The sequence below is a fragment of the Lissotriton helveticus genome, chromosome 1_1 (assembly GCF_964261635.1).
Source record: "Lissotriton helveticus chromosome 1_1, aLisHel1.1, whole genome shotgun sequence".
NCBI classification, from domain to species: Eukaryota; Metazoa; Chordata; class Amphibia; order Caudata; family Salamandridae; genus Lissotriton; species Lissotriton helveticus.
In genome coordinates, this window is record NC_136057.1 from 1,032,578,502 (window position 1) to 1,032,598,778 (window position 20,277).

A 20,277-nucleotide genomic window follows, 5' to 3' on the forward strand; every position below is an offset into this window, starting at 1 on the left:
ACCATAATTACAACACTGTCTTGAACCGTGAAGACTTCCATTTCTTGGCTTTGATAATTGATTGATTTACATTTATGCAGATCCTCTCTATGACCGTTTCTAATCTGTTTTGCGAATGACACCATTTTATATTTGTTTTGGGATTAGACAACAAGTTTCAGGGAGCAGGAGTTGGAATCACACATAGAGAAACATCAAGTCATCCTGGATGAGCATGGGATAGAAATCACAACAGATGTTTATTTTCGAAATAAAAATATGCCCCTTTTATTCTGCTTTTTCCCAAAAAATAAATTTAGGTTCAGAATCAGAGAACTGTTAGGCATTCAGCAAGAACATCAGGTATAAATAAAGAGAAAGGGATTTATGAGGTAAAATAACTTTAAACATACCCATTCTCCCTCCTACAATTACTGCAAAGGAACCACGGGAAAACTTAAGACAATATGTTTGCTTCGTTTTATTCCTCATACAAAACAGCGTCAGATGGAGGAGAAAAAAGTGTGCGTTGCATATTTGCATTAAAAAACTTTGCAGCTCGGCCTAATCGTACTGTGAAGCTGAGCCAGACACGTCCCTTTTGTCATTTCAGAAGGAGCTTAGGACCCTGAAGACACCCGCGATGCCAGCTCGACTTTGGCCACTACTTCCTGTGTGGAATTGGGGAAAGGCAGGAAGTGAGGGAACAATGGTCAGTCCAGCAAGTGGCATCGTAGGGACATCATGGGTGGAGATCATCTCCCCAGCATTAGAAGAACAACTGTTTGGTGGTTTGGTTTACTTGTAGTAAGACGATTCTGAAAAGGCCTATGTGGCTTCAAATTGGTAGCTTTCGCTGCTTAGTTGTTGGCCTGGGCAGAGTCTGTCATACATTAAGCTAATTTCCACTATTTCTGAGATTAAAAACTTATGTATACTACCTCTAAAACATCCTTCTATATCTTCACGAGTCCTATCTCATTACTTCCTGTTCTAGAGCCATAGATTTGCTAGTATAAGCCTAAAACAACCACTAGATGTATGCCTATTGGGTATGTATATACCTCTCGTGGGCTGCACCGTGCGCCTCTCTTCAAGGCTATATAGATTCTCTCTGTGTAGATTTCTGGTGCATCAACTTGGTGGTCTGCCTCAAATCTACCTCCCTCCTTCTATAAATGTGTCTGTCCAAAAGTGTCTAGTTTTGGTTTTCACGTCTGTCCCAGTTACCTACCCCATTTATCCTCCGTGAAATTGGATCTCTTGTATTTTCAGTGTCAGAAATATTTACACACCTATCTCTCTGCTCAAGGCTCTTTTCTGATGGTCTACAGATAAAACATATATAAACAGTTTTGGCGCATTAGCTATGTTTGTTAGAAAACACTATTTTTGTCAAAAGGCAGGCAAAAACTGTCCACAAAGAAAATGACATAAATATCCCGGATTTATCAGGAGAAAATGTCCTGCACATCTTTCAAACACAAACATCCATGACCTGGTGACCAACCATGACATAGCAGTTCTTCAGGCATGACATTTTCGCCAGAAGTGCTTCCTCATGCTGGCAGAGAAAGTTTTTGAAAATTGCCCTGCCAGAATGGTGGGAGGCTGCCGCAGGGCCGGCGAAGGCATGGACTCTTCCGCCCTAGCCATTTGGTGAACCACCTGCCAGACTCGCAGGCTCCTCCCTCAATGAGAATAAACATGTTTCACTCCTAGGAGATCTCTTTCTGCCTCACCATATTTCTCCCTTTGCCACTCCATACACATGAATGAATATACTGGTCAATTTGAAAAACTGGGTGAGATGTTTGGTGTGAGTGATTTAGCAACACAACAGTTGTAATAGCAGTCGATTCAGTGCATGAGCTGTTAAGAAGCATTATCTGTATGAAGTGGTTAATCAATTGATGGCACACTGCACTAGTCACTATTTCTATGCGCATTGATGACCTCTCTAGACAATGGTAGTGGTTCTATGTGCGTTTGCACCCCGACTTCACACTAATTCACCTGAATGAAGGAACTCACTGACCTTCCTTCTGTCACACACTCTTTACTATGTAATACAAGAATTTCCCCCTTGTCGGTGACAAGCAGGAACCTAACTTCTGTAAGAGCCGCCAGCTTCACTCTCCACCTTAATTTTCTTGGGATAGTGATCGTAAGATGCACTTTGCTAGACATACATTCATTTCTTTCAGACAATCATTGTTCCAATGAGAATAATATCCTTGTTTCAACAAAGCCCTATAGCTCAGCTGTGCTCCTTTAATCCCCTGCAGAAGGAAGAAGATCCTAATGGGTCCTCCAGCACTTTGGAAGTGATGTTCATGCAGACAGTAGGTGCAGAAATACAATGAACATCCACGTATCTTTACGGCTAAGTTTGGCGGTAGAGCTTTCTTATATCAGGCTCCTCATCATTGGAACAATCTTTCTCTCTACATCCGCACCTGCCCCAATTTTATGAATTTCAGGAAGATGCTGAAAACATGGTTGTTACAGTCTTTACTATGCCTGCTCAGCGCAAGCACTGAGATACTCCTCAGGGAGTGAGTTGTGAGCAATATCAAGTACATATAGCATCTGTGCATTTTTCCTCAATGATACTTATGAATCCAATTTGATGTATATTGGTTTCCTACAACTAGACAGTGTAACCAGTAGGTAAGAAGCAGATAATGCCTATGCCGGGAGTCTTATAGCACAGTCTTATGGGATTTCTGTAGTGAAGTGTGAACGTTCCACCCTAACGAAAAATACAGCCATCTAGCAAGGCAAACACAACCCATGAAACCTTGATATTGCCAAACTGAAAATGAAGAGGTGCAAAAAAGGTAGAATTAGAACACAAGCCTTCCTACGTTACATATTCGGTTTTGGCATAATCCCAGACAGAAGTGAAACTGAATCTTTTCCGTGACCATTTTGCTGGTCGGAGATAGGATTCTACAGGATTATCTCCCCAGGCTGCACCTGAAGAGAGCCGCCTTGACCCTAAATGTGGTAAACCCACTTCCAAGCCACATGTACATCTCTCAGCTCCTTCCATGGTACGTTTGTGCTGCAGAAATCCCAATATATAAATACAAGAGAACAGGATGTGACAGTAACTAGTAGGAAACCCATCGATAACCTGGCACTTAGAACAGCACTACAGTAAATTAGCATAATGTCCTGTAGGAAGTTATAGAATGATTTTTCATGCGTTTCTATTAATGTATGATTTATCCTTAATGTGCAGCGACTCACCGGTGAAATTACCTTTGGCCTGAGGTGTATTGATACTTCTGCTAAATTTAGAAAAGCTAAAATAAGCAGATTGCCTAATAGAGACATGTTCCACATACAAAATGAAATGCATTGGGAAGAATGCATTTGAAGACGATAAAGGATGTGTAAAAAAAAAAAAAAAAAAAAAAGCAAAATGGTAAATTCCATTACACAGTTTGGCACCTTGCAAAGAGGAAGTTTGACAGTATTTACCGACCAACAGATTTATGCATCAAACTGTCAGGCATGCAGTTTGAAAATTATTTTGCTTTAAACCCATGTGTGGTTTGTGGGCTGTAAAGAGTGCTGTGCCTCCACTTCCATTACCAGCCCGATTTCGCCTCAAACCTCCACACTCGGTTACGATTGCAGTCCACTGTGTGGAGCAGCTGCACAGACTAAAACGTTCAGATTTTTTCTACAACATGAATTATGGTTTAAAGCTTATGGTGTCAAATGTGGAAACTAGAGAGATGAGCTCTTTTGCTGTACTTCCTTTTTTTACCAAACTCTGTGATTATGAAAAAAACAAATTGTCTGTATCCCTCTCAAAACCAAAGGATTAATAGTGCTTGATTGAGGTGTTGAAAGGCATGCCATATATAAAAATTCAGCACCGTTTTCCCTGTAAAGTCTTTGGGGGTGGGCAAATGGGTGCAGAATGTTAACCCTTCAACTAGGTGTACTGGTGGTAAAGGAAAAGAAGGTTGGTGGAAAGTGTACAGTGGGGGGTCCTCCAACTCTGAGGAGAGACGCCAAACACTAGGTGATCTGCAGTTAATTTAGCACTTTGTTATGGCAGTTGTCAGCATTTTGGTTCCAGCTATGGTCTCCTTCGTGCGATACTTTGAACAGTACTTTTTTGTTTCCAGTGGTCTTTAAAGTCGGTTCGCCTCAGTTCCCCAAGGTGTTTAGTTCCAAATGTGGGGTTCTTGGACTCTGCGTACTCTGGGGTCACCTTAGCCCCACCATAGGAGTTCAGCAAGGCCCCAGCTTCTTCACTGCATGGGCCATGGTCCTGCCCCGGTCTCTGGACCCTGCACTGCCTCCAGCCCTGGAGGGGCTGCTGCGGCATGCATTGCCTGCTGGTTCTGCCAGAGCTGGTGGAGCTCTTTGAACTGCTCCACCATCTTGTCCTTCATGTCCGGGTGGGAGATCTGCAGGCGGATGCTGTCAATGGACGAGTTGGCCTCTCCGGAGAATATCTCTAGCAGAATACGGGCAGCCACGGGAATTACCTGCAGTGAGAGAAAAGGGGGAGTTCAGGATGCATGGAAGAGGAGCCGGGAGGTGGAAAGAGTAGGCAAGGTGATGGCATACAGAGAATCATAGACAGATGGGGAAAAGTGAAAGAAAGAAATGGAGAAAGGAAGGAGAGGGCGAGAGAATTAACAAAATGGAAGGACTAGGAAGGGTATTAGTATGCTCCATGAATTACCTGCAATAAGTGGCAAAAAAGGGTGCTTAGGACGTAGAGTACATAAGCAGCAAAGAGGAAGAAAACATGTAGAGATGGGAAGAGAAAACAAAAGGCACATTGAGGGAAGGGAGGAGTGAAGGGAAAGACAGATGAAGGAAAGAAGAAAGGAGAGGACTGGAATGATGATGGTATGAAAGAATGATGAGAGCTGGTGAGATGATGAGCTGTTAGCCTGGTGAGAATAAAGAGCACACAAAACTAGAGAGAAGGAAAGAGCTAGAGAGAAGGAAAGAGCTAGAGAGAAGGAAAGAGCTAGAGAGAAGGAAAGAGCTAGAGAGATGGTGAGCAGAGTGGATGACAAGTTGATGTATATCGCATGGGATACCTGTACCGAAGGGGAGTATAGTGGATAAGATGAGCACTCAGAGCCATTATAAGTTAAGCGTAGGAAGTCAACAAGTTCTAAAATGTCAAAACAAATAGCCTGTCTTTGAAAGCAGTCATCAAAGTGAATAAGGGGATAAAGCAACCACAACAGAGGGGAGCAAAGCAGCGAGGAATACAACTTCTAAGGCCAAAGGATGAAAAGCACCCAGATGGGAGAGGCACATAAGGAATCCAATGGAAGTCAACAGATTGACCTTGGGGAGTGTGTGAGAGCGACCAGGAGAGGGTTTTCCGATTGCAAACAGGGTGGTCAATTTGACACAAGAAGCAATGGGGAAAGAGGAGTGAGGGTTCAGTGTGAAGGAGGTGAGCAAAGTTGAGACAAGTGGTAAACAGAAAGTGAAGAAGAACAAGGTAGAAGCAAGGCTAGTATGGAGAAGGTAAGCAAGCCAACTGCCTGGCAATTACCCTAGTTTAATTAAGAGGAGCTCCTGGGTGCTGGTGTGGCGTGAGGAATGCAAGCAGCAGCTGAGGCATGTAGCAATCCCAATGTGAGAAATCTGAGAGTGAGCTGAATGTGTGGGAAGTGAGAGGGGATGAGCTTGGGTGAGAGTTCAGTTTACAAAAATGGACGGTGGGTGAGGCTGGAAGCAGGGATAATGGCACAGGAGCCCACTGCACCCCAGTTATTTCTGATTTTTAGTACCCAACTTGGGCCAGTTCCAGCAAGGAATTTCAGATAAAAACAAAATAATAGAAACTCATTTCTGAGAACCCATTTAATGGGAAAACCAGTTCAAAGAAATAGTTTGGAAAATGAATACGAAATAATAATCAAACTTTGGGCGTTACATCAAACACACAAAAGGTGATGGGGGAATGCTTGTACTTTGTCTGACTACTGAGAATTGCACAAGGTAGCAATCCAACCCATTGTTCTTTAAGCTACCTCAGCTTAGACCCAGCCATACACAAACCAGTATTGGTCCTGACGCGAACTGCTGAGCCAAGTCTTCCCCAAACCAGAACACAAACAACCCAGGGCTGGTTTTTGCCTTAATGGGCCTCTTCAGTCGGTGCTTTTTGGCCCCAGTCTGGGCATACCCTTGCCACCTAGGGCATTAAATCAAACACACAGAAGATGATGGGAGGAATGCTTGCAATGTTTCTATTCACTGGCAATCTTTCTGGGTAGCATTCCAGCCCATCGTTCTTTTGTCCACCATGTCACCTCCGATTAGGCACAGACAAATGCAAATCAGCCTGGTCCTACTTCAATAGAAACATGTGTAGTTCAGACAAGACCTGGCTTGGAAGTTCGGGCTGGACTTTTGCTATTGGAAAGGGACTAAGACTGATTGGCTTTGCCACCTCTAAAAAGCACTGAAAATGCAATTTTGAAAAAAAAATTATTATAATGCTTGAACATTTTAGGTGAAATGGTTTCTCAGAATTGGTAACATTGTAATTTGTTTTTCTATTAAGTATCATACAACCAGGCTATTTTCTTTGTTTGCATCAGAGTCTACAATCCAGTAGCTGCCCACTGATTGGAAGTGATCAAGGTGAGACTTTGAGCTCAGTGTAGAAATGAGAGTTGGGGATGGTAAGCAGCAGGAAATCCTGAGATGCCGCCTGGAATGACGAAGGTGCTATTTATGAGCTTTACCTGGACAGTGATCAGTTTCTTCTCTTTAGGTTTCTTATCCGGCCAATCCTCCCCAAAACAGAAGAAGATCTCGTAAGGAGGCGTTGTTCTGGTCTGCCCCTTTTGGCACATGATGAGCTCTACAAACCCAAAAGAAAACAAGCACAGAGTAAAATCGATCATGGCGTTGGACAGCATACACTGCAAGCCCCCTGTTTGGGTCAGATGGACTTTCATACAGGCGACTACACAGGCAAAGTTTAAGGCACCCTAACAACAGCAAAGCCTGGTGGTCAGCATAGGATTCACCCCCAATCAACACTTGAGCTTCCCAACAGTGCCATCCAGTTTCTGAGAAACAAACACTGTAGCTTGTAGGATATTCCTCTACCTAGCCTCTCTTAAAACCTATCTTATGACGAATGCAGTTCAACAAGGAGCACGTAGGTGGTAAGTAACTTATTTTCATAATAAAAACAAACTTTGGTTGAAGCTTCTAGTGTGTGTGCAGCCTGTGACTCAGTTTGCTACAGTTACCTTGTCAGTGGAAACATTGTATGTTTCAAATAATGATTGACATAGGAGAGGCCTAAAATTCCTACTGAACTGTAAATAGGTAAAGAGCTGGAGAGAGAGCTAAGAAAATGGGTGGCCACAGACATCTAACTACTGCCATTAGTATTAAGGCATGCCTTCGTGATGAAATTATTAGGTGAACAGTTCAGTACATTATTTTCATTTAGGTTTAGACACCTTTGGATCATCCTCCCTCAGTAGCCTTCTTCCTCTTCCCTTCATTAATATATGTATTTATTAATTCTTTTAATCACAGTTTTTTGTAGTGCGAACAACGTCCACCTCGGTAACAAAGGACTCTATGTAAAGAATTTAGGGATTGGGTTTTCCTGTGATTCTTTGCAAATCACATTTAGGAAATCGCAATTCCTAATGTTCAAAAACATAGAAGTTGTAAATAGTGATTCCTAATGGGGTTGCAACAGACCTAACTCATGAATATTATTCAGGTAGGTCGCAGTCTGCAACCCATTAGGCATTACAGCTATCACAGGGATGGTGGCCTGCTGGGGTAAACAGACCACCATGTTTGTGAATGTTTTTAATAAAGCATTTGTTTTGTGCTTCCCATTTTCTTTAAAGATAACGTAAACGTGTTTTTTAAAAAAAAGACATGAAACGTTTAAGTATTATTTTTTTTAAGAGTAGGCAGTGGTCCGTGGGACCACTCTGTGCTCATAAAAAATGTTTGTGGAGGTGTGGGAGACAGATGTGGGTTTACTAGAGGAGCCCTACAGAGCCCAAGAGAAAGTGCTATATGGACCCGATTTCGACCAATTCAACTCTGAATCCTACTTAGGTCGTACCCTTCCTGGACGTTCCAATACAAACTAGACCAATGTGACTCTGGCCAGTGCGCTAGGGGCTGCGGGGAGCTGGGCACCTTTTTCCATATTCCCTGGGCATGTCCCAAAATTCAGAGTTACTGGATTGGAGAGGCCAGATAATGACTGCAGTAGTGGGTCTGCAAGTTTCAGCGGAAGCAAGGTAGCACCTGTTGGGAGTAACTGGGGAGACAACATATCCTAAACACACCAAGGTGTGGCTGATGTTGGCAGCGGGAGTGGCAAAAAGAAACATCGCTAGGACGTGGGGGGCTGCCGATCCCCCCAAAAATCAGAGACTGGAAACAAGATTTAGACTGGTGCCAGCGAGTGGAGAAAAGTTGTTTACCAGAGCAGAGGCTGTCCAAAGAAATGGGAGAAAATTTGGAGCCCATGGGAGAAATACAGAACTTAAGAAGGGTGCAGAGTCGGGGTCGGAGGGTGACACAGAGGATGCCTACAAACAGAGGGCCTGGGGCCCGATAAGGTCAATTACTTGTTGATTGAAACTGTACTGTTCCTTCTGTCTACCACTGCCAGACTAAGACACATATATGCATTATTTGTTTGTCTGAATAAAAGGAACTTTGAAAAAAAAAATTTAATCAACATTCTCAATGTGCGATTGGTTACCACCACCCCTGAGATGTCGGTAAAAAATGAATGTTTTGCAACTATAATTTGGTCCCAAAACATTCATACATACCACTGCAAATCAGTATTAAGAAGGGACGTCCTAAATATGCCTCTTCCAACTACCGATTTGCAAACCCAAATTGCGATTCAGAAAAAGGTTAATGAATCGCAATTTGGCTTTTGTACATTTCAAAAACATTTATTGCAGTCACAAATTGCCCAATTCGCAGAATTAGGCCGATCGCGAGCTCAAAAAGGTTTTGTGCATATGGCCCAAAGTTCTTTACAAAAGAACAGTATTACAGTAGGTGAGAAGCAATTACAAAAGCTTATCTTAAGTACACGTTTTTGACACATGACAAATGTGTGTTTGGTGTATACGTATATGCATTGATAAACAGAAATGAAACGTTCTTGGAGTGGATAAGAGTAAATACATAAAAGTGTACACAATTATGCAGCTGATTTTCATACTTCTTGGTAAGGTATAGGTGGAAAGAAGGTCAAATCCCATAGTTGAAAAAAACAAGGGTGGTAAAATATCAAGCAATCACCTGAGATTAACAGAAAGTAAAACACAGATGAACATTCTTTAGAAAGACGGACGTCAAAGGACGAGCATAGGCGGTAGTGACTGTGGAAAAATAAACCTTTCGGTTCCCTTTTGAGCATTTCCAGTGAGGAGACAGTACTAATAGCGTGAGAAACAGTTCCGTTTTTTGGCACACTCCCTCTGACGGACTCTTTAACTTTAGAGTAAGGGCTTTCAAGTAGGAGGGAGTCAGTACCCTGGAAAGACTGGATTTCTTGCTGACTGGTCATTTTCTGAGTAAGCTCTCTGGTATAGTGTGGAATGCTTTGTGAACAATGCAGGGTAGAATGAAGATGCATCCGATCAGGCTGCAAATGGAAGCTATTTAAGTGTGATTAATGCTGCAGAAAAGGGCTTGTATCATAGCATGCCAGAAATTGGCCTGCTATTGCCTGGAGAGGAGCTTTCAGTGGGAACAAGTGGATCTTGGGAGGGGGAACACTTTCCTTCACAACAGCTCTCTTCTATCAAAGTGCCCACCATTCCTATACTTAGCGCTCACTTTCTCTTATTTCTGATCTATCTCTCTCCCTCTGTGTGGTATGCTTGATAATACTGAGTTCCTTGATGTCATTCAGTTCTAGAAGGTATAATGTGTAGTCTGTTAGGAGTTAGAATGTTTAGCTTTGAACCGTAGTGGGGGTTAAAGAATCAGTGGTTTCACCTGGACGAGGACACTCCTGATGGATGGGGTCTTTATATGTGAATCTCCCGAATAAAACTGTGGACACTTCATCGTGCAGAAGTGGATCATTTCACACTCTGCCTCACATTCCTAACCAATACCACCTGTTCCTCCTTACACTACTTCTTTCCCATCCACCCATAATGCCTTTTTTCCTCTTCTCACTTTTTAATCTCCTACCGACTTCATTCCCTGCTACTCCTTCACACTCTATTCCATTCCCCACCATTTCATCTATTCTCACACCACTCCTTTTTCCTCACTGCTTCGTTAATCATCCAACAGCCCTTGTTTCCTTTACTCACCACTCAATTTCTCCCCCCATATCTCAATCATTTTGTAACCTCACATGTTCTATCCTACAAATTCTCAGTCCCTTACTTTACCTATCACTCTTTTTACTCCATGCTTGCTCCCTTCTACTCTCAGCGAGCAACTCTTTCTGTACCTTTGCTGCCACTTCCTGTCCCCCACCTCCATGCCTTTCCAGTCTTCAGAATGGGAAAAGCCTCAGTATGCACCCACACATCTTACCATTGAGAAAGCTCTCCAAGCTGAAGAGCTTAATCCTTGTCTCTCTCTCAATGGGGTTGGGACCCAGACGTTCCCCCGCACAGGGCCCGGACCAGAACACCTTGCATTGGCACAGCCGGATGGCATATATATCCTGACCCTGGAGTTCCAGGATGAGGCCACGATCCATGACGTCCAGCAGGTGGTTGGTGTAGAAGCGCTGCTTGTCATTAGGAATGTTGTCCGTGCTAGGGAACCGCACCTGTTCCAATGTCATGGGCCCGAAAAGCTCCACCTGGTCTGGGGTGGGCTCCAGAGTGCTGTAGAAGAGACGGCAGCCATGAGGATTACTGACTGTCAGAGAGCCTGCCGTCCGCCCCCGGTACAGGAACTTGATTTCTAGGTCGGTAACTGAAGAAGAACAGAAGATGGCAGATCATTAGCAGCTCCACTGAAATACTGACACAGACTCAGAGAATCATTTATTTTTCTGGAATGATCGTGGCCACAAAAAACCCCCATAAAAAATACCTTCAGAGCAAACAAGGTAGAGCCAGCAACATATACTTAAGGAGAGAGAAACTCCATATAACATAATTCAGAACTTTTCATATGCTCTGATTTACGCTAGAAAGGATAGCAAAGTGGGACACTAGCAAAGGTAGTAATAAGAGCAGCTGTCCAAGGTGTGGGTTATATGCGACCGGTACAGTGCATATGTTTGCTACCTGCAAACATTTAGAGCAGTGCTGGAGGGATATAGCTCAGTATATGTCTCAGTGTTTACAATGTGATCTGCAATTAACTGTAAGAAAGTTTATGCTGGGCTTTAAGCACAATGTGGGTAAGAATTTATTGATGGCCGTTGCTCTTGCCATCATTGTAGCTCGTCTATGTATTGCCAGGGATTGGATAACATCAAAATACCCCACGGTATGTCAGAGATGGGCATTCTTTGGGCAGGTTTATGAGACTGAGCTTGCAATACTTCGATATAGGGGGCTAGACTTATAAATCATATTTGTGCACCTATGTTCTGAGCTATGGAGGCGAAATGAGCGATATGACATGAGAAATGAGAAAAATTAATAATGACATTTTTTTTTTAAGTATGGAATATGAATTGTTGCAACTTTAGATTAACCGAGGTAACTAAAGAGTATATGATTTCAAAAGCATCCTTTAAATCAGATATCTGCACAGGCAATCCAATTTCAGAACACCATTCATAAGCTAAACTACTAAGATCGTCCTCTCTATGTTCTGTCATTATTCGATACATATTGCGAATAGTTAGAGTTCGATCCTTCGAATAAATATATATTGTGAGTGCGACATCGTCACTAATTGTAATAATACAAACATTATGTTCAAGATAATCCAGAATCTGCAAATATTTGAAAAAGCTAGCTTGAGGGAAACGAGATCCTCGTAGCATATCAAAAGTAGAAAGTCCCTGTTGATTGTATATTGTCCCATTAATTTACCGCCTCTAGATTAACACTGCCTAGCTACTGTGTCCTGAAATATCAATGGTTAAGCTGGATTCCCCCCACAGCGCTATGTGAGAATGCACAATGTACTTTGAAAAGCCAAACAGATATCACCCCAAATTTTACGTAAGTAAATGATAAGCTTGAACCTTACCCTTTTCAAGTAATTAGGATCAGACTGCCTACATATTAGAAACTGCCATTATTTCCCGGCCACTATTTGACACACAAGGGTATTAGAATCTAGATGGCCGTCTGTGATAAGGCCTCGGTTTTGATTGCCAAAAGCAGCTCAAAATTATAGCTTGAAATCTGGAAGCCCCCAACCACCTTGGCAGAGAGAGAGCCTCAGATATCGAATAGCTGTCTTGCTCTCTTATATCCCCTTATGAAACGACCATCAGCAGTTTCTAACGCCTAAACAAAAGTACCATGTACTCACAGAGGGATGGCCCGAAAAAGATAAGGGAAATTAGGAAGAATATTTATCTTAACAATATTGTAACGGCCAATGATACTTATTGGTTGCCAATTCCATAACCGCATCTTAACAATAGACTAATGTAACAATTGTTCATAATTTAAAATCAATTAAGTGATTAACAGAAGTGGAAATCTTGATTTCCAGATACGTTGTAGCGGAGACAATTCATTGCTCCTTTACAGTAGATATATAGCTTTGAATCTTTTGGGTTTTAGCCAAATGAAGGCGATAGCCAGAGAAAATCCCAAATCAGGCTGCCTCATTAGCAATTAATTTAGTCACTACCATTGGCTCAGGCGAGTACACCGACACATCTGCATATGCACTAATGTTAATCTCCAATCCATTGACTAAAGCTGGTGGTATGCCTGAATTCTGAATAAGATGCCGCAGATAGGGTTCAAGGTAAAGTGCAAATAAAAGTGGAGACACTGGCCAACCTGACGAGTACCAAAAGACACCTTGAACATTGACGAGCAATGCCCAGCTAGCACCACACAGGCCATTTGGTTCCGATATAAGCCCTTGACCCACTGTAGATACCTATAATTGATACAGATAGCCTGCAGAGTGGACCACAAATAAACCCACAACACCCTGTCAAACGCTTTCTCCACAACGAATAGGATCATACCGATTCATACCCCATACATTTGGCTGCATCAAACAGTGGATTGTATGACTAAACAACTACCTACTAAATCACGAGTGCCTGAACCACGAAGGCTAAACAACGACCTATGCCAAACCACTAATTATTTATCCACGACTTACTGAACCACGAACTCCACGTTTAACTACTACACACAACGCACTCAAAAAAATCCATCAATCGTAACGTCAGAATCCTCGGTAGATTTCCCAGATGCGCGCGCTGCCAAGCTGCTGCAACCTTGTCATGTGAAATCAAGACGTTTCTTTTTTCACCAAAATCTGTGTAGGCAAACTCCGCAGCCTCTCGAGCACATAAACTTAAAGAAGAAGAGCACGCTGCAAGCGCCGACTAGCTAACCACTTCTTCCACATGTCAGAAATATTGAAGCACATTAAAGCAGATCTATTTATTTTTAAAAAAATACGCAGTTACGAGCTTCTACTCCCTCGTGTCCCTACCCTACAGTTTTATTATTGGAAAGTAAATGTTTGCGTAGAGATACTAGGTTGGCTACGGAGTGAAAGACTTTTCAACACGCGCTTTTGTGAACCACACCAAAAAATTCATAAATTAAAAATAATCTGTGTCCTGTGCTCGGTAATACTCCCTGTGAAAGTCCTACGTTTCCCTTACGAGTTCATTTAATGCGTTAATGATGTAGAAGCAGATAAGGGTGTGGGAGGCGAAGCTTTCCTGAAATGTTTCTTGTTTTAAATCCGTAGAAAGAAAATAAACTAGTATGGTCCATAAATCTGTCATGGGAGAGAACTGCAGCACCATCCGTGAATTTCTGCTTACGCAGCTGAACCTTGTGTGAGACATCGACTGCGACGAAACTTCTTTTAAAACTATTTGAAAATGAACGCAGTACTGAATTTATTATAACGATCACTGAAACTAGATTAGATTTTTATTTATCTTCACTTTGTATTCAGGGCGGTGCCCCCCAGTCCCTAGAAACGAACCCCTCTTACCGGTTCCTGTTTTCAAGCTCCTCAGAACAACGACTTTCACAAACACTAGACCGTCTTAGCCTGAACCACGCACATGCGTGGTTCAGGCTAAGTCGTTGTTCGTGCAAGTCGTTGTTCGGCCTTCGTCACTCAGGAACTCGTTGTTCTGGAGTCGTTGTTAAGGTTGTTTCCCTAAATCATGGATGCAGGTGGTCAGCCTTGATGCCAGCACTGTCACACACATTTTAGCATCCAAATTAAAGATATTGGTCGCTATGACCCTATTTCTTCGGCTGGCTTATGCTTCGGAAAGATAATGATATTGGTATAATTCCAAGAGACAGGAGTATCACCCCCATGATCGATATCTAAGATAACAGTAAGAAACACTGGTACCAATATATCGAGGAATGATTTTTAGAACTCCAGCAGCAAGTCATCATATCCCACAGCCTTGCCAGAAGGCAGAGACTTGATAGCCTCTTTTAGTTGTTCCTCTAAGGTAATCTCATCTTAAAATTAAGCATGCCTTGATGAGCACAACCTAGGCATCTTAGCCAATGCTATATACCCCTCCAGTTCACTCATAGGCAGTACCTGGGTTTCCGTATAGATTTCCCGATAAAAAAAAAAAAAGCAAAAATTGATGAAGAATATCCCAAGGTTCAGGATACCGGTTGCCTTCTTTTTCTTGAATATATTTAACCATGTTCTGATGCCCGGCTTCGGTCTCCCCATTTTCAGATAAGGCACCCTTCTTGTCATATACGCAGCTGCAGCCTTCTTCCGTTCCCAGTCTAACAGTCCAGCATATAATAATTGTTCTTGCATCTTATGAGATTTGTTCTGCTCGGAGATATACTGTGCAGTAACACCCCACACAGAAGCCTTCAAAGTATCCCAGACAATACCAGAGGCGGCAGAGCCTGAATTGATAGAGAAATGCTCACCTGAGAGAATGTATTGCTTTTTTATACATTCTAGGCTTAATAGAGATCTTGGAAACGTTCACTTTCGAGGCTTCCTTCAGGAGTTAGAGACATATAATGTTAACAATAAAGTATTATGATCCGAAGTAATCTTAGGGCATAACTCAATTGCTCATTTGCTAATTTTAAGTCCTGTGAAAGAAAAACCATAATAATTCTTGAATAATGACAGTGGGGAGCAGAATAATATTTGTATCCTGTTGTAATCGGGTGCAGCATTCTCCAAAAATCTACTAAAACATGCAACCTAGTTAGATCTTGGATAGCCTGGCTGGCTTTAATCAAGTGCGGGGTAGCAGTTGTATTAGTTGTATACAGGTGATAACTCATAACGCAATTAAAATCACCAAAGATCAATCGTTCTCCATCCCAGCATGCTAACTTAAAATTTAGCATATCTATCAGCTGTGTGTCATCTTCATTTGAATCATAAACAGCACAGAGAGTGATAACTTTCCCAACAACACTAATCTGAGAGGTTGCCCATCTGCCGTGCTGGAGAAAATGCAGAAGGATCACTTTACAGGTAAAAAAAGCGAAGACTTAACACACGACCCAACAAATTGAAGCCTGCTGTGAAGTACTAACAATAGTCTTGTACCCTAGTTGCCGTAGCACCTCCAGTCTTTGTATGCTAAATGAGTCTTCACAATGCAGAAAATATGGGGCTTCTAAGCTGACACTTCCTCTTTGACCAGCTGTCTCTTTAGGGGTGATTAAGGCTGGCTACATTCCAGTAGAGCTCCCTGAGCACACAATTCACACTCACTCTATTCATAACAGCCTTAATATTGATTCTGCATGTCACTTTACTGAACACCCCCCCCATTAATACTCCACTTGAAAAAAGACACCACCTAGTGACCACTTAAGTCCTTTTTGATGCTTTTCTTGCCCTAAATCCCCTACAGCTACAAAAAACAAACAGCAAGCAACCCATCTTCACCCAAAGCTTTCCGTCCTCCCCCTTCCACACATAGCAAGGGGAAAAAATCATCCCATACTTGGCTGTCAGAAAGGACAAAACAGCCCCCAATACCCACCCCAGATGTAAAATGAAAAAAAGATTTCCCTGTCCATACTAAGTAGAACCGAAAAGAAATGAAGCCATAGCAAGCTGTCGAATAGCAGAAGACCAAAGATAATACAAAACTGAAAAAACACAATTAAATGGGTTGCTCTCCCTACCCAGCTTCTGCTCTAGCGGTCATGTAGGGGCTCCACTCAGTCCCTTTTGGTTTGCCACTGCTGGAGTATGTCTGTGGTCTCTCTGTGTCTGTAAAACAAACCATGGTCTTCCCACCGCACTGTATTGCAAGCTGTGCATCCTCCTGCAAGAAAACCTGGGCACCAGCCGCTTCAAGTGGGTGAGTCATTTGCCTCAGCCTCCATCTCCCATCCATAGTTGGCTTGCAAAAGTACGAACGGACATAAGGGGATCCAAAGTCTAATTTAATCAGAGTAGAGAGGCGAGCCTTCATGCAGACAGTCTGTCAATGGAGGAAGTTACCCACATAAATCAGGATAGGCTATGACATATCCCCCAATTCTGTATATTGAAATCCTGCAGATATTGGAAGTCTATGTGTGTGTTGGCTCTGGCAATCCAAATCCGCCCAAGCAGGAAAAACCTGTTGGAAAAGGCTCTCCACATATTGCAGTGCATCTGCACCCTCTTTGCCCACTGTGATCCCCAGAACCCTGAGGTTGTTCCAGCATTGCGGATTGCCCACATCTCACAACTTTAGTTGTGTAAGTTAGATCTGTTTTTCATGCTCCTTAACTGCCCACGTAATGCATGCCATGGCTTCCTCTGCCTCAGCAACTCTCTGCTGAAGATCCTGCATCTGTAATGACAGAGTGGACACTCTCCTAGATATTTCTAAGACTATTTGCTACAATCAGGAGTTATCCGCTCTAACTTCCGCATAGTGCTAGGAAGTCTCGGTCATGTGAGTCTAAATTGACTGGAAAATTGAGGTAAGAGAGGGCTCAAAGGACTCAGAGGTCTCAGCTATTGAGTCACTCGGGCTATTCAAGGGCATCTCAGAGAAATCAATCTTTTCCACGCTCGCCGAGCTGCTTGAGCCAGACTGAGTTGTTGGGTATGTTAAACTAATTGCAAGTTGTTGTACAGAAATAGCTTCATATTGATTTAAGATACAATTAGTACCATTGTACTGCGGGAAAATGGGGCTATTCTAGGCATCTTTCCTTCAGTACAGACTGCCTCCTCCGCCCTAGTGGTACCAGAGGACCAGGCCGCAGCCTTCTGCACCTTCCTGCAAGCAGAGGCTGTCTTCTTTTAAGGAATTGAAATCGCCTATTGCTGCAGCATGGCGCCCTCCAAATTAAAATAGGACCCTGCAAGATCTCTAATCACTGCGGTATTTGAGGGTTGTAAACCAGTAACACCTTCTGCTTGCAAGTTGGAAGTGACCCCTATATCTCCCATATATATTGGTGTAATCACTGGGCTATCTGTACTAGAGAGTCCATGGAGAGATAAAGGGTTTTAGATTTCTGCAGCCTCAAAGACAACGGGGTAATCATCAGTGAAACAGTTGCTGTCTTGTTACTAAATCATTACAGGCAGCCTTATCCTCAGAGGTGAGTATTACTTTGCCTTGCATGTTTACTGAATTACAGTGTACCTGCTGCGGAAGTAAACTCCTACCTTGCAACAGTATCTGAGTGATTCCTTGATTGGGAGCTGCATGCTCAAACAGAGGAGACAGAAGCAACATGGAAAGTCTACCAAACTCCTTTCTGCCGATAGCGCCCCTGACCTGCTCCAAGACCGGCGAGGTTAAGGCCACAGATGAAACCGCGGCGTCTTCTGAAGCTGAAGCTGTGTCCGCGGGAGCCCCAATAGTCGGCGTGGGTTGGCGTGTAAGCAGGCGCAACACGGGCAGCCAATTGATAATTAAGATAAAGTGACCCACTGTGCGTCCCGGGGGAGCGGTTCACGCGGGTTGTGACTCACTCTCCTGATAGACTCCCCAGCTAGAGGGGTATGTCTGCGGCTGCCGGGGGCGACTGCAGCCCTTGGAGGCTCCATCAGAATCGATCGGGGACCGGGTGAGTAGAGTTTTCCCTGACAACAGTTTGTGTGAAAGCCGAACGGAGAAGTTTGGTGGGAACATTTAGCCTAGTATTTAGTCTTCAAAAAGATCATTTCAAATGTTCCACATGTGGGAGAGGGAAAAAGTGTGGCTCACTGGTTAGAGGAGGCAGTCCTGGAAGCAGAGGTCAGCCCGGGACCAGGGTTCAATTCCCGGCTCGGCGGGGTCTTGAGTCCTAAAATGTCCATGGACTCGACAATTCTCGCTCCGGTGCCTACTTGATTCACGGGTTCACACTCTGCGACTCTGGGCAATAGCTTGCTTAATCTCCACAACGGCCCCTCGCGGCGGGATGCCTGGCTTTCACCTTGCGGATACCCTGCCGGGGTTATCTCACTGGGGAATACCAGGACGGGTTCCCTAAGCAAGCGCTTAGAAACCGCTCGGTGATTTGCGCTATATAAATTCCTGTACATTTACATTTACTCTAATAGTAAAAAAAAAAAGCGAGGAGAGAGCACAGCATGGCAACCTCAGCCTGCTGCCTTCTTTTTTACCAACTGCGTGCTTCGGACTCCGCGAATCATTAGGATTAGTAAGTGGGCATTTACTAATGTTGTTTTCAAAGCCTTCCTGACTGAGCTGCGTGAAAGTGCAGAGAAGGAACATGAAGCGGATCTGGACAGTGACGGTAGATGTGACCAGTAGGATTGGGAGGCCGAGTGCTCGCTCACAGATTGTGTGCCCACATGCTGCCCAATATTACAACCTGTTATTCCATACCCTCATTGTGTAGTTTTGGCCATAATTTCAGGGTTGCCAATTAAAAACAGTAAACACTGCAACAATGCTTATAAGTTATTTGAAATGCACTATTTCCCATTTTTGAGCTTAACTGCATTTCAAAACATATTTTCCACTTGAACAGATTTTTGAAGCCTGATGACCTTACCAGGACACTTCAGTCCTACTAAACTACCAGACACAATATGCCTACTTATCAACGCTTGCACTTGACACAGTAGACATCACTCTGGGCCTGCTGCCTACTACATTACACTAACGACTCTTTCTCCCTGCCCTTTATATTTTTGAGCTTCCATTTATACCAAAATCTTGTCCACCTTGGGGACAGATCTCATAATGCTATTTAGTTTCTCCCAGTAGATCGAGCCAAAATACTTGCCTGTACTGCTTCCTGAATGAAAATCCGCTCGATTTTACTAATTTCAGAAGTCTCCTTAACCTCTTCCATGCTCATGACGGCTCCCGGCCGTCATGAGTCACGGTGGGCGTGTGCTGATGACGGCCGGGTGCTGTCATGACCACACCGGCGATCGGAATATTCAGCACTGCAGCGTAATTCGCGCTGCAGTGATGAGGTGAACTATACCATTGGCTTGTTCCAATTACTCAATAGCTTGGGATGGTACTCAAGGTTTTATACAGTTTAGTAAAACACACTGCTTTTAAATTTGTTAATGGATATGGTCACAAGGTAGACATTGTTATGGTCATGGTTTGTAAAGAGAAACATCAATTGAAACTTTGTTGCAAACACCTATCACTCCCTCTCTGGTGAAAACAGCAAGGAATTTCAACTTCAATCACTTGCACTAATAATTGACTACGACGGCCATGTCTTAGTAAATTGTCCTCTGACATCCCACTCACACACATAAAAGGCAATACCAACTTTTCCCAAAGACCATCTGAAAATTCAAAAGGAATCAGGCAACTGGTCCCAGGGCTGGAGCAAGGCATGGGCAGTGTGGGAAGCTGCCCAGGGCCCTGCGCCGACTCGCAGCCAGGGGGCCTCGCTCTTTCAAAAACTCCAGAGTTTGGAGGCCCAGAGGATTTGATCAATATTTGCTGGCTGGTCCGTCTCTCTGGGCCTAATCGCTGCCTCTGCATGAGGATAGCAGTGATTAGACAGGTAATTAAAGAGCCGTTATGTGTGAAGCGCGCCCTGCCCCAGTTTGAATGAAAAGCAGGATAACCTGCAGGGCGCAGAACAAAAGATAGAATGACGGCGCCTCACAATGAAAACCGCTCAGCTCACCCAGGATGAGAGAAAGGAGCACAGAGGTGAATGAAAG

The 20,277-nt window shown here is 43.4% G+C and overlaps 1 protein-coding gene across 1 annotated transcript in view; it reads right to left on the reverse strand.

Annotated features, from left to right (window-relative positions):
* Positions 1–215: 215 nt before the first annotated feature.
* Positions 216–20,277, reverse strand: part of IRF5 (interferon regulatory factor 5) — a 149,196-nt gene continuing 129,134 nt past the window's right edge. The window contains exons 7-9 of the mRNA XM_078677790.1: positions 10,561–10,950; positions 6,735–6,853; positions 216–4,496 (exon numbers count right to left, since the gene is read on the reverse strand). Of these exons, the coding sequence (XP_078533916.1) occupies positions 4,257–4,496; positions 6,735–6,853; positions 10,561–10,950 (749 nt within the window). The 3' untranslated portion in view covers positions 216–4,256. The remainder of the gene's footprint in view (positions 4,497–6,734; positions 6,854–10,560; positions 10,951–20,277) is intronic.